Source organism: Artemia sp. Qi Xiang Cuo, chromosome 19 (assembly GCF_049724085.1).
Source record: "Artemia sp. Qi Xiang Cuo chromosome 19, ASM4972408v1, whole genome shotgun sequence".
NCBI classification, from domain to species: domain Eukaryota; kingdom Metazoa; phylum Arthropoda; class Branchiopoda; order Anostraca; family Artemiidae; genus Artemia; species Artemia sp. Qi Xiang Cuo.
This window is the reverse complement of record NC_142812.1, coordinates 17,687,486-17,701,233: the sequence shown is the minus strand read 5'-3', so window position 1 is coordinate 17,701,233 and position 13,748 is coordinate 17,687,486. Positions and strand designations below refer to the sequence as shown.

At 33.6% G+C, this 13,748-nt stretch overlaps 1 protein-coding gene across 1 annotated transcript in view; it reads left to right on the top strand.

Moving 5' to 3' along the window:
* Nucleotides 1-13,748, top strand: part of LOC148940563 (uncharacterized) — a 101,421-nt gene that overhangs the window by 24,938 nt on the left and 62,735 nt on the right. The window contains exon 5 of the mRNA XM_089105017.1: nt 11,293-11,437. Within this exon, the coding sequence (XP_088961143.1) occupies nt 11,293-11,437 (145 nt within the window). The remainder of the gene's footprint in view (nt 1-11,292; nt 11,438-13,748) is intronic.

Here is a 13,748-nt window from a genome sequence, read left to right as displayed (position 1 = left end):
CAAGGTAAAAGTTTGAATCAAATACTTTTAGGATATCGATTGTCTTTACTGAAAAAATACTGCATTAAAAAAACAAAAATAAATTAAATTTATCATACGACCTAAATTATTTCATCATAATACGCCAGCACTCATAAACGATCCTTTTGAAATTCTGCTAACAACATCGATGCCCAAGGTAAAAGTTTGAATCAGACACTTTTAGGATATCGAGTGTTCCTACTGAAACACTACTGCATTAAAAAATCGATTCTCAAGGTAAAAGTTTGAATCAAACACTTTTAGGAAATCGAGTTCCCTTACTGAAAAACTACTACATTAAAAAAAATAAATTAAATTTATCATACGACCTAAATTATTTCATCAGATACGCTAGCACTCATAAACGATCCTTTTGAAATTCTGCTAACAACATCGATGCTCAAGGTAAAAGTTTGAATCAAACACTTTTAGCATATCGAGTGTCCTTACTGAAAAACTACTGCATTAAAAAAAAAAAATTAAATTTATCGACCTAAATTATTTCATCAGATACGCCAGCACTCATAAACGAACCTTTTGAAATTCTGCTAACAACATCGATGCTCAAGGTAAAAGTTTGAATAAGACACTTTTAGGATATCGAGTGTCCTTACCAAAAAACTACTGTATTAAAAAAAAATATCATGCGACATGAATTAGTTCATCAAAGACAGGTCAGCAAGTCTGAATCAAACACTTTTAGGATATCGTGTGTCCTTACTGAAAAACTACTGCATTAAAAAAAATAAATTAAATTTATCATACGACCTAAATTATTTCATCAGATACGCCAGCACTCATAAACGATCCTTTTGAAATTCTGCTAACAACATCGATGCTCAAGGTAAAAGTTTGAATAAGACGCTTTTAGGATATCGTGTGTCCTTACTAAAAAACTACTGCATTAAAAAAAAAAAAAAATTTATCATACGACCTAAATTATTTCATCAGATACGCCAGCACTCATAAACGATCCTTTTGAAATTCTTCTAACAACATCGATTCTCAAGGTAAAAGTTGGAATCAAACACTTTTAGGATATCGAGTGCCCTTACTGAAAACTACTGCAATAAAAAAAATATATTGAATTTATCATACGACCTAAATTATTTCATCAGATACGCCAGCACTCATAAACGATCCTTTTGAAATTCTGCTAACAACACCGATGGTCAAGGTAAAAGTTTGAAACAGTCACTTTTAGGATATCGAGTGTTCTTACTAAAAAACTACTGCATTAAAAAAAAAAAATTAAATTTATCATGCGACCTAAATTATTTCATCAGATACGCAAGCACTTATGAACGATCCTTTTGAAATTCTGCTAAAAACATCGATGCTCAAGGTAAAAGTTTGAATCAAACACTTTTTGGATATCGAGTGTCCTTATTGAATAACTACTGTATTAAAAAAAAAATCATGCGACATGAATTAGTTCATCAAAGACAGGTCAGCACTTATAAACGATCCTTTTGAAATTCTACTAAAAACTTTGATGCTCAAGGTAAAAGTTTGAATCAGACACTTTTAGGATATCGAGTGTCCTTACTAAAAAACTACTGCATTGAAAAAAAAATTAAATTGATCATACGACCTAAATTATTTCATTTTCTTGTAGGCGTGAATGTATGGTTGAATGCAAAAATGCTTGCCAGCTTTTTTCGCAATGCCCATGTCTAACTATAGTGTCACACGCGTGGGTTTTTCTTGCGCAATTCCATGTATTTCTTCATGTACCGTTCAAATCAACAGCAATTCCATGTATTAAAGGTGCCAAGGAACGTAAAGTACCCAAATAGCACAGGAAGGAACATAAAGTATGCAAATCCATAAGTACAAGCTCTGGAAAGGTGCCAAGGAACGTAAAGTACCCAAATAGCACAGGAAGGAACATAGTCGGCTAGAATCCATAAGTACATACTCTGGAAAGGTGCCAAGGAACGTAATCTCCCCAAATAACACCATTATAAGTACTTTAAGACACCTCGCTCCCATCCCAGATACGCCAGCACTCATAAATGATCCTTTTGAAATTCTGCGAACAACATCGATGCTCAAGGTAAAAGTTTGAAACAGTCACTTTTAGGATATCGAGTGTCCTTACTAAAAAATTACTGCATTAAAAAAAAATTAAATTTATCATACGACCTAAATTATTTCATCAGATACGCCAGCAGTTATGAACGATCCTTTTGAAATTCTGCTAAAAACATCGATGTTCAAGGTAAAAGTTTGAATCAAATACTTTTAGGACATCGAGTGTCCTTATTGAATAACTACTGTATAAAAAAATATCATGCGACATCAATTAGTTCATCAAAGACAGGTCAGCACTTATAAACGATCCTTTTGAAATTCTACTAAAAACTTCGATGCTCAAGGTAAAATTGAATAAAACACTTTTAGGATATCGAGTGTCCTTACTAAAAAACTACTGCAAAAAAATAATTAAAAATTAAATTAATCATACAATCTAAATTATTTCATCAGATACGCCAGCATTTACGAACGATTCTTTTGAAATTCTGCTAAAGACATCGATGCTCAAGGTAAAAGTTTGAATCAAACACTTTTAGCATATCGAGTGTCCTTACTGAAAAACTACTGTATTAAAAAAAATAAATTAAATTTATCATACGACCTAAATTATTTCATCAGATACGCCAGCACTCATAAACGATCCTTTTGAAATTCTTCTAACAACATCGATTCTCAAGGTAAAAGTTTGAATCAAACACTTTTAGGATATCAAGTGTCCTTACTGAAAAACTACTGCATTAAAAAACAAAAATAAATTAAATTTATCATACGACCTAAATTATTTCATCATAATACGCCAGCACTCATAAACGATCCTTTTGAAATTCTGCTAACAACATCGATGCCCAAGGTAAAAGTTTGAATCAGACACTTTTAGGATATCGAGTGTTCCTACTGAAACACTACTGCATTAAAAAATCGATTCTCAAGGTAAAAGTTTGAATCAAACACTTTTAGGAAATCGAGTTCCCTACTGAAAAACTACTACATTAAAAAAAATAAATTAAATTTATCATACGACCTAAATTATTTCATCAGATACGCCAGCACTCATAAACGACCCTTTTGAAATTCTGCTAACAACATCGATGCTCAAGGTAAAAGTTTGAATCAAACACTTTTAGCATATCGAGTGTCCTTACTGAAAAACTACTGCATTAAAAAAATAAATTAAATTTATCGACCTAAATTATTTCATCAGATACGCCAGCACTCATAAACGAACCTTTTGAAATTCTGCTAACAACATCGATGCTCAAGGTAAAAGTTTGAATAAGACACTTTTAGGATATCGAGTGTCCTTACCAAAAAACTACTGTATTAAAAAAAAATATCATGCGACATGAATTAGTTCATCAAAGACAGGTCAGCAAGTCTGAATCAAACACTTTTAGGATATCGTGTGTCCTTACTGAAAAACTACTGCATTAAAAAAAATAAATTAAATTTATCATACGACCTAAATTATTTCATCAGATACACCAGCACTCATAAACGATCCTTTTGAAATTCTGCTAACAACATCGATTCTCAAGGTAAAAGTTTGAATCAAACGCTTTTAGGATATCGAGTGTCCTTACTAAAAAACTACTGCATTAAAAAAAAATAAATTTATCATACGACCTAAATTATTTCATCAGATACGCCAGCACTCATAAACGATCCTTTTGAAATTCTGCTAACAACATCGATTCTCAAGGTAAAAGTTTTAATCAAACACTTTTAGGATATCGAGTGTCCTTACTGAAAACTACTGCAATAAAAAAATAAATTGAATTTATCATACGACCTAAATTATTTCATCAGATACGCCAGCACTCATAAACGATCCTTTTGAAATTCTGCTAACAACACCGATGGTCAAGGTAAAAGTTTGAAACAGTCACTTTTAGGATATCGAGTGTCCTTACAGGAAAACTATTTTATTAAAAAAAATAAATTAAATTTATGAGTCGACCTAAATTATTTCATCAGATCCGCCAGCACTTTCGAATGATCCTTTTGAAATTGTGCGAACAACAACGATACCCAAGATAAAATTTTAATCAGACAATTCTAGGATATCGAGTGTCCTTATTGAATAACTACTGTATTAAAAAAAAAATCATGCGACATGAATTAGTTCATCAAAGACAGGTCAGCACTTATAAACGATCGTTTTGAAATTCTACTAAAACTTCTATCATACCACCTAAATTATTTCATCAGATACGCCAGCACTTATAAACTATCCTTTTGAAATTCTGCTAACAACGTCGTTGCTCAAGGCAAAAGTTTGAATCAGAGACTTTTTGGATATTGAGTGTCCTTACTAAGAAACAACTGCATTAAAAAAAAATTAAATTTATCATACGACCTAAATTATTTCATCAGATACGCCAGCACTCATAAACGATCCTTTGAAATTCTGCTAACAACATCGATTCTCAAGGTAAAAGTTTGAATCAAACACTTTTAGGATATCGAGTGCCCTTACTGAAAAACTACTGCATTGAAAAAATTAAAATTATCATACGACCTAAATTATTTCATCAGATACGCCAGCACTCATAAACAATCCTTTTGAAATTCTGCTAACAACGTCGATGCTCAAGGTAAAAGTTTGAAACAGACACTTTTAAGATATCGAGTGTCCTTACTAAAAAACTACTGTATTAAAAAAAAAATTAAATTTATCATACGACCTAAATTATTTCATCAGATACGCCAGCACTTATGAACGATCCTTTTGAAATTCTGCTAAAAACATCGATGCTCAAGGTAAAAGTTTGAATCAAACACTTTTAGGATATCGAGTGTCCTTATTGAATAACTACTGTATTAAAAAAAAATTATCATGCGACATGAATTAGTTCATCAAAGACAGGTCAGCACTTATAAACGATCCTTTTGAAATTCTGCTAAAAACATCGATTCTCAAGGTAAAAGTTTGAATCAAACACTTTTAGGATATCGAGTGTCCTTACTAAAAAACTACTGAATTAAAAAAAAATTAAATTGATCATACGAGCTAAATTATTTCATTTTCTTGTAGGCTTGAATGTATGGTTGAATGTAAAAATGCTTGCCAGCTTTTTTCGCAATGCCCATGTCTAACTATAGTGTCACACGCGTGGGTTTTTCTTGCGCAATTCCATGTATTTTTTCATGTACCGTTCAAATCAACAGCAATTCCATATATTAAAGGTGCCAAGGAACGTAAAGTACCCAAATAGCATAGGAAGGAACATAAAGTATGCAAATCCATAAGTACATGCTCTGGAAAGGTGTCAAGGAACGTAAAGTACCCAAATAGCACAGGAAGGAATATAGTCGGCTAGAATCCATAAGTACATGCTCTGGAAAGGTGCCAAGGAACTTAATATCCCCAAATAACACCATTATAAGTACTCTAAGACACCTCGCTCCCATCCCTCCCAAAATATTTTATTCAGAGCTTTCTTGTTTAAAAATTATTCAATCACTAATTAGAATCAATCACACTCCTACTATTCAAACATTAATTAATATCGTTCATAGAGTCTAATTGGCGAATTCCTTATCCCTTTTTGCAAATGTCAATCAGACAATTCTGATTGTAAAAGCGTGTGTAATCACATTGCTTGGAAAGGTATCCATAAGTACATGCTCTGAAAAGGTGCCAAGGAACATAATCTCCCCAAATAACATTATTATAAGTACTTTAAGACGCCTCGCTCCCATCTCTCCAAAAATAGTTTATTCAGAGATTTCTTGTTAGAAAATTATCCAACCACTAATTATAATCAATCAAACTCCTATCGTTTAAACATTAATTAATTTCGTTCATAGAGTCCAATTTGCAAATTCCTTATCCCTTTTGGCAAATGTCAATCAAACCATTCCGATTGTAACAGCTTGTTTAATCATGTTGCTTTGAAAGGTATCCATGAGTACATGCTCTGAAAAGGTGCCAAGGAATGTAATCTCCCCAATAAACCCTTTTTCTTTTCCACCTTAATAGGAACAAATTCGCAAATGCTAAACCCTTTTTAGAGCTATGATCGCAATAAATGGTACCTGTTATCAGACAGAAATGTCAATTGCCAAAAAAAAATAAAATAAAACCCTCCTCTGCAAAAAATTTTAAATTGACAAAATTGTTCAAACATCACTTGTGTATTATACGGAACACATCATAGTATTCGCAAATGCTAAGCCCTTTTTTTCCACCTTAATAGGATCAAATTCACAAATGTTAAACCCTTTTTAGAGCTATGATCGCAATGAATGGTACCTGTTATCAGACAAAAATGCAAATTGCCAAAAAGTAAATAAAAAATAAAACCCTCCTGTGCAAAAATTTAAATTGACAACATTGTTCAAACACCACTTGTGTATTATACGGAACACATCAAAGTATTCGCAAATGCTAAACCCTTTTTTTCACCTTAATAGGATCAAATTCACAAATGTTAAACCCTTTTTAGAGCTATGATCGCAATGAATGGTGCCTGTTATCAGACAAAAATGCCAATTGCCAAAAAATAAATAAAAAAAATAAATAAAAATAAAACATGCCATGCTAAATGTGCTTTCAAAAACCCATCTGGTTGAAAACATGTCTGTTATCGTTAAGCATTTCCAAAGATTGATATTGTTCCAAATTACCATGCCAGCTTTTTAAAATGTCCATGTCTAAATATAGTGTCAAAGGCGTGGGTTTTCCATGTATTTTTTCATGTATTTTTGAAAGTACTAGATAGCTTACTACTGGCATCCCTGGTTAAAAAAAAATATCGAGGTATTATTATTTAAATATGATAGCTCACTACCCTCCCCCCTCTGGATACCACCTTGATAGGATGCTGTCTGGTTTAAATTAAAAAAAATTAACTTTTTGGCATCCCTGCTTTCAACAAAAAATTTTTGAGATATTATCATTTAAATGTAATCCCCCCCCCTCCTCTGGATACCACCTTGATGGGATAACGTCTCAGCTTTACATTAGAAAAATAACCTACTTAATAATTAACTAGGTCACTATATGGTTCAAACAAATACGCAAAGTAACTTTAAACAGCTTAGTGTCGCTTGAAAAAAAATTGAGGGTATGAGTAAAGGGATACAAAGACAACAACAAAAATGTTGAAATTATTCAGATATACCTCAGATTATTGGAAAACTGAGTCACAGATTCGCCGTGGTATTCAATAAGATCCAAAGAATCTAATTAAAAGGGAGCACACACAAAACCCAAATTAGGCCAGTAGCCTATGAGAAATCGCAAAATACCCAAGACAATGAATAAGTCCCAATGAGGGGCTCTGGGTCTATCAAAATATTTCAATGCTTTCCCAGGTAATATTATGTCATTTTCCTCTGTCTCCACAGTAAATGAAAAAAAATAATTATCTTTTTGGCATCCCTGCTTTCAATAAAAAAATGAGGTATTATCATTTACAAATGATAGCCCCCTGTCCCCCTCTATAGACAATAATTTACAATTTATTTATGAATCATATTTTTGGGGTAACTTCCATTTGAATCTTTAATTCCCCACCTTGTACATAGCTTAATCTATAGCAAAATTTTGTCTCAATAGAAGATTTTTTTTTGGGGGGGGGGGTAAAAATGTTTTAGAAAGAAGAGTGTATTTTCTATCAGGCGTTCAACAATTGAGTATTAAACATTAAGAAAATTTTATCTAAAACCAGCAAAAGAGAAAAAATTCTGCAAACTTACAATTTAGCTGTAGAAACAATCTGTCAGCTGTCAGTTTCAAAATCCAACTGAAGGCTGAAGCTGTATAGTAGTGAATGCGTTCTATAATTCTATTCAACTTGAAAACAAAATTCTTGACTTCGAATGATGTAAGAAATAGCGATTGGGAAACCGCATTCGAAATGATTTGAACTCATTTCATGAAGACGATACTTTTTTTGTCAACATATGGAAAACTGTGTATATTGCAATACTTGCAATTGCATATCGCATCTGTCTGGTTTTTATGCAAAGTAACAAAAGAGACGAAAATTAACGAACAAGAGAGTAGTGAAGAATTATGACATGCAAAGTAGTATTTGGCAGGGAAAGTCACTGTTGATATATCGCCAGGGGTGGCACCGTGATTGCGTGATTTTCGGGGATTCGGGGAACCAATTTTTTTTCGGGGTGGCGCACAGATTTTAAAGGAAATACCAGAAAATTCGGGGATAGCGCAAGCCCTGCTTTATTTCTAATCAGGAAAATCGAAATACTAAACATCACGAGAAGGAAAAGCTCCGACTTTGCGGTTGACGCAATAAAGAATTGCCGCAAAATTAATTTAAAGTCGACCAAACGCCGCCGCCCTCTGCTGGCGCCGGCGTTGTGACACTTCGGTGGCGGTCGACCGGGCATCTCGTCAGCGGCGTTCGGTCGATCCGTTGGCATGGCGCCGCGGTCTATATATATATATATATATATATATATATATATATATATATATATATATATATATATATATATATATATATATATATATATATATATATATACAGATATATACATAGATAAATATATATATATATATATATATATATATATATATATATATATATATATATATATATATATATATATATATATATATTTATATATATATATATATATATATATATATATATATATATATATATATATATATATATATATATATATATATTTATATATATATATATGTATTTCTTTTTGTTGTTCTTACTCTCATAATGCTGGAAAATTAAGTTTTGGAGGGTCACTGATAATCACTTCTTTTGATTGGTCAGCACCTCCTGATCCGTGAAATGAGGTGAGGTTTTCCTTGCTTTCATATAGGTGTTTTGAGTTCAGTTCATGTCAAATTCCCGCTGAGTTCATGTTTAAGTTCTTCTGGCCTGAGTGCATAAGCTGACAGTTGAAAGTGAGTTTGTTTTCTATGTGGCTCGAATGTTTATTCTTTAACCCAAGTTAGATTGGGGCCGATCGTGAGAGCTGAAGGTGTCAGTATTGTCGAAGATAGTATATCATACGGTGAGGAGGAATATCATGGTATTTACTGTTTTTGCCGTTGTATGACCGGCAATCAAACAGTTCGTGGTAACGAACTGTAAGTAAGGAGCGACCCGGCTCAATGGTAACCGAAACTCTAAAAAACGGGATTTTGATACCAATAGATACATCAAAAGAATCAGATTTTAATTCTGATTTCAAATATATAAGTTTCATTAAGCTTAATCTTACCCATCAAAAGTTTCGTGCCTGAGAAAATTTGGCTGATTTTCGAAAAAAGGGGGAAAGACCCCCTAAAAGTTATAGAACCTTAATGAAAATCACACCATCATATTCAGCGTATCAGAGAACCCTTCTGTAGAGGTTTCAAGCTCCTATCTACAAGAATGTGGAATTTTCCATTTTTTGCCAGAATAAATATCACGGCTGGGTTTTTGTTTGTTTTTTTTTTTTTTTTTGTTTTTTTTCCCAGGGGTGATCGTATTGACCCAGTGGTCCTAGAATATCGTTGGAGGGCTCATTGGAACGGAAATTAAAATTTCTAGTGCCCTTTTTAAGTGACCAAAAAAAATGGAGGGCAACTAGGCCCCCTCCCACGCTCATTTTTTTTCCCAAAGTCACCCCATCAAAATTTTGAGATATCCATTTTGTTCAGCATGTTCGAAAATATGATAAAAATGTCTTTTAGGATGACTTGATCCCCCAAAGGCCTCCGGGGGAGGGCTGAAAGCTATGAACTTTACTCAATGTTAACATATAGTATTGGTTATTGGGAAGTATACAGACTTTTTCAGCGGAGATATTTTGTGGTAGGTAGGGGAAGGAGAGGGTTGGGGGCTATATGGAAGGATCTTTCCATGAAGGAAGTTTTCATGGGGGAAGGGGCATTGCTATGAAGGGGCTGCCGGATTTCCCAGCATTATTAAAGAAAAAGATCAGGAATTAAATAAAAAAAAACAAGTTTTTCAACTGATCAACTGATTGTGATTAAGAGGTCATTTTTAAAGAACTGGAAAAAAAAATTCGAACTATAGTTTAAAGAGCAGGGTATTGACTAGGGGGCGAACCCCCTAATATACGTGTTAAAATTTTATGAATATAGAACTTCGTTACGTAAGTTAATTCTAAGTTACGTATATTTATTACTAATAAAAACGTTCGTAAATAAAATTAAACAAGTTTCGAGAAAGCCATTTAACCAAATATAATATGCAAATTTTGTTTTAATTATTCATGTACGGTGAGCCAAAATCAAAACCTGCATTAATTCAAAAACGTTCAAAAATTAAATAAAAAAAACAAGTTTTTTAACTGAAAGTAAGGAACGACGTTAAAACTTAAAACGAACAGAAATTATTCCGTATATGAAGGGGCTGTCCCCTCTTAACGCCTCGCTCTTTACGCTAAAGTTTGACTTTCTCACAACTCTATTTTTTTAAACAATAAAAAAACTTTAGCGTAAAGAGCGAGGCGTTAAGGAGGGGACAGCCCCTTCATATACGGAATAATTTCTGTTCGTTTTAAGTTTTAACGTCGTTCCTTACTTTCAGTTAAAAAAACTTGTTTTTTTTATTTAATCATAGGCTAAAGACGTGTCAGCCTATGAGAGGGCGTAGATGTTAGGTGAGTTATTAATATACGTCGCAGTTTGGTATCAACATTTTCAAATCTTGGTAACTAGTGGCTCCCAATATTTTCAATATCTCAGTTTCTGAAAAAAAAGAAAGAAAAAACACTATTGTGGAGTTTGAAGAAATGCTAAATGCCAGAAGGTGCTGGGAATTGTTATGTGCATGTTGCCAATTTCAACCCTTATAATTTATCTTTACGGTTTGGTTTCTTCTTCAAAACTTTTAATTTTTTCAGGTTAGTTACACACAGGGGTGTAAGAAGACTTATCGATTATTAATTAAGATAAAGGAACAGTGACAGCGTTTTAGAGATGGATAAATAAAAGGAAAATACAATTAGAGTCAGGTCTATTCCTAGGGTGGGTGGCAACCGGGGTAAAATGAATCACGGCACACCCCTCTCAACTCAAATATAAATATAAAAAAGCACCAGAAGCTCCAGCCACGGCGTCACTAAGCCATGGCGCTCACATCTACGGCACCCGGGGCAGCTTGACCCCGTCACCCCCTTTCTTTTAACGGCTATGATTAGAGTACGTGTTATTCAGGTAAAAAAAAAACAAAAAAAAACACTCCATGGATGATATTTAAACTTAGCTTCTAATTTTAGGGAGAATGACGCCCACATATTGAAAAGCTTATTTCGAGGATTAACAACTTTCCAGAGGAGAAATGAAGAAGATACGAAAATGATGGGAATGACAAGTCAGAAATACAATATTTCAATGGATGTATTTATACAAAAAATGATGGTGGTAAGCAAGAGTTCGCTCTTGGTAAGGGAGGGTGGTATATTAATCAGAGTCACCGGTTGTATTGGTTGTTGCGTCGAAATTTTAAGTTCTAAAAATTAAAGTAATCGTACACAACGGTATAGCTATAGTGTTTTTGGGCTATTAAGAAAACATTTGTGTAAAGTTGGGAAATTATATGATTATTTTAAAGTATATATGACAAGATCTTTAGACACAGATGTTCCTTTGAGGTATTCCCCACTCTGGGGGATTTTCCACTTCGAAGCCCACTTCCATGTTTCCATTTATTGCAAAATAATTGCTACCGCTTATGTTTCCGATACAACCATTGCTATTAATAAAGCTCTATCATGGCCGTAGTAGTAGCTACAATCATAGACAAAAGGTATATAATGCAGATGTCCAACTTAAGAGTTTTTTAGTAGTCGATAAATTTGGTACCTGTCTTCAAGTTCTTCCAAAAATGTATTAATTCGAGACCTTTTTGACGTCCTGAGATATGCCTGGTGTATATACTTTTTATTTATGGTTACAACCTAGTAAAGAGCATGACTCATAGTAACCAGAAATTAGGAAACAGGTTTTTAAAGAAAGTGGCTATTGAAAAATATTTCTGTTTAGGCTAATTTAGAAAAATCATCTTTTATTCAAGTTCAAATTAGCAGTAATTTGTTATCAAGAAAATACATTTGTTGAAAATTTTTAATAGGAGATTGAAACCCCTCAAAAAAAGGGGTAAACTAAAATAACAAGTACACATTTAAATTGACATTGTCAAAAATCCTCAACTTGGGGCATAAAATTCCCCCCTTTGAACAACAAGGAGAATCACATTTGGAAATGGGTTGTACTGACGTCTTAATTTTTTCTGTTTTCCGCCAAGGGGTGACTGGGAAGAGCCATTGGTCATAAAATATCAGGGAATGGTTCGTTTCAACAAAATAAACATATCTAGCGCCGCTTTTAAGTGACAAAATTGACCTAGCTGGAACAAATGCCCTTTTCTGCCATTTTATGCGGCTAAACATCAATTATAGCCAAAATAAGACCGAAGTACAAAAGAGGGCAGATTATGAGAAAGTCAAACGATCAGTAATTGTGAAATACCCTTAACTGGAGGATTTTAAACCCCCATTTTTAAAAGGAACATTTTAAGGATGGGTAGCACGACTGTTGTTTCTCTTTTTATTGTTTTTACAGGGAAGTAGGGACGTCTCAATTATTATGCTAGAGCTCATCTGAACTGGAATAGAACGCTCTAGGGCTTTTAAGGTGAGGAAAGAGAATTGCAGGCATCTCAGAAACTTGGGGATGGTCTCAAGCAATTGCAAATAAAAGTTCTAATGTCTTTTTTCAAGGGCTGGAAATAATCAGAGGAGGTCTTGGCATAAACAATTTGAATTTTAAGATATTCCATCTCATATAACGTCGTTATTTAAAGCAATTTTAGGCCCACTTTCAGCTTAGAATACCTTATCAAAATCGTTGTAGAGTTTACCCTCTACCCCTGGGGGAAATACCTAGTGGTATGCATCTAGATATCCCATTAAACTTACTTTTGGTATTGAAGGATTCCGTTTTCTCAACGAATAACTGATTTCCAAAAAAATCTTTTTGTTTAAAACAAAAACGGTTGTTATTTTTTAAATAAATAGTTTTTGGGTTGTGAGTCCCTTAAATGTCTGCTTGCAAAAATATCTTTTGTTTCTGTTGCCTATATATTAACAGTGATCTGCCGAACAATGTGACACGCTGGACCATCATTATAAAACGGCCCGCCAGGCATATAAGACACTACATAGGGACCGTAATGTAAAAGTCTCACCATAGAAGTGTAAGGTCTTCGTCAGAATTATGCCATGAAATTCAACATGTATGAGAACTTAAAGCCATTATCAAAGTTTCCTATTTTTTTGACAGATAGATAGGCCTACGCAGGTGTGCTATTCTTCTCGGGTAATTCTAGCAAACCAATAGTCAAAGTTTATCGTAATAGGGGTCATCTGAATGGAACTTCAAAAATACGGTACTCTTTGTAAGTAACGACAGACATCACGCGACAGCCGCTTGCAGATTTCTGGGTTTTGTCAAGCAAAGCAAAAAATTTAGGACTTGTAAGGGCAAAACATATTAGGGCAAAAATTCTGAGTCCTGTTTGGGAATGTATTAAATATTGTTGGAAATGTCTCCGGCCATAGAGAGCATGCTCATCTGTGGCATACCACATCACAAATGAACTGCTATTACAAATCGTTTATCATATATAGGTTAACAAGAGCATCTATTTTACCTACTAAAAAATGGAATATAG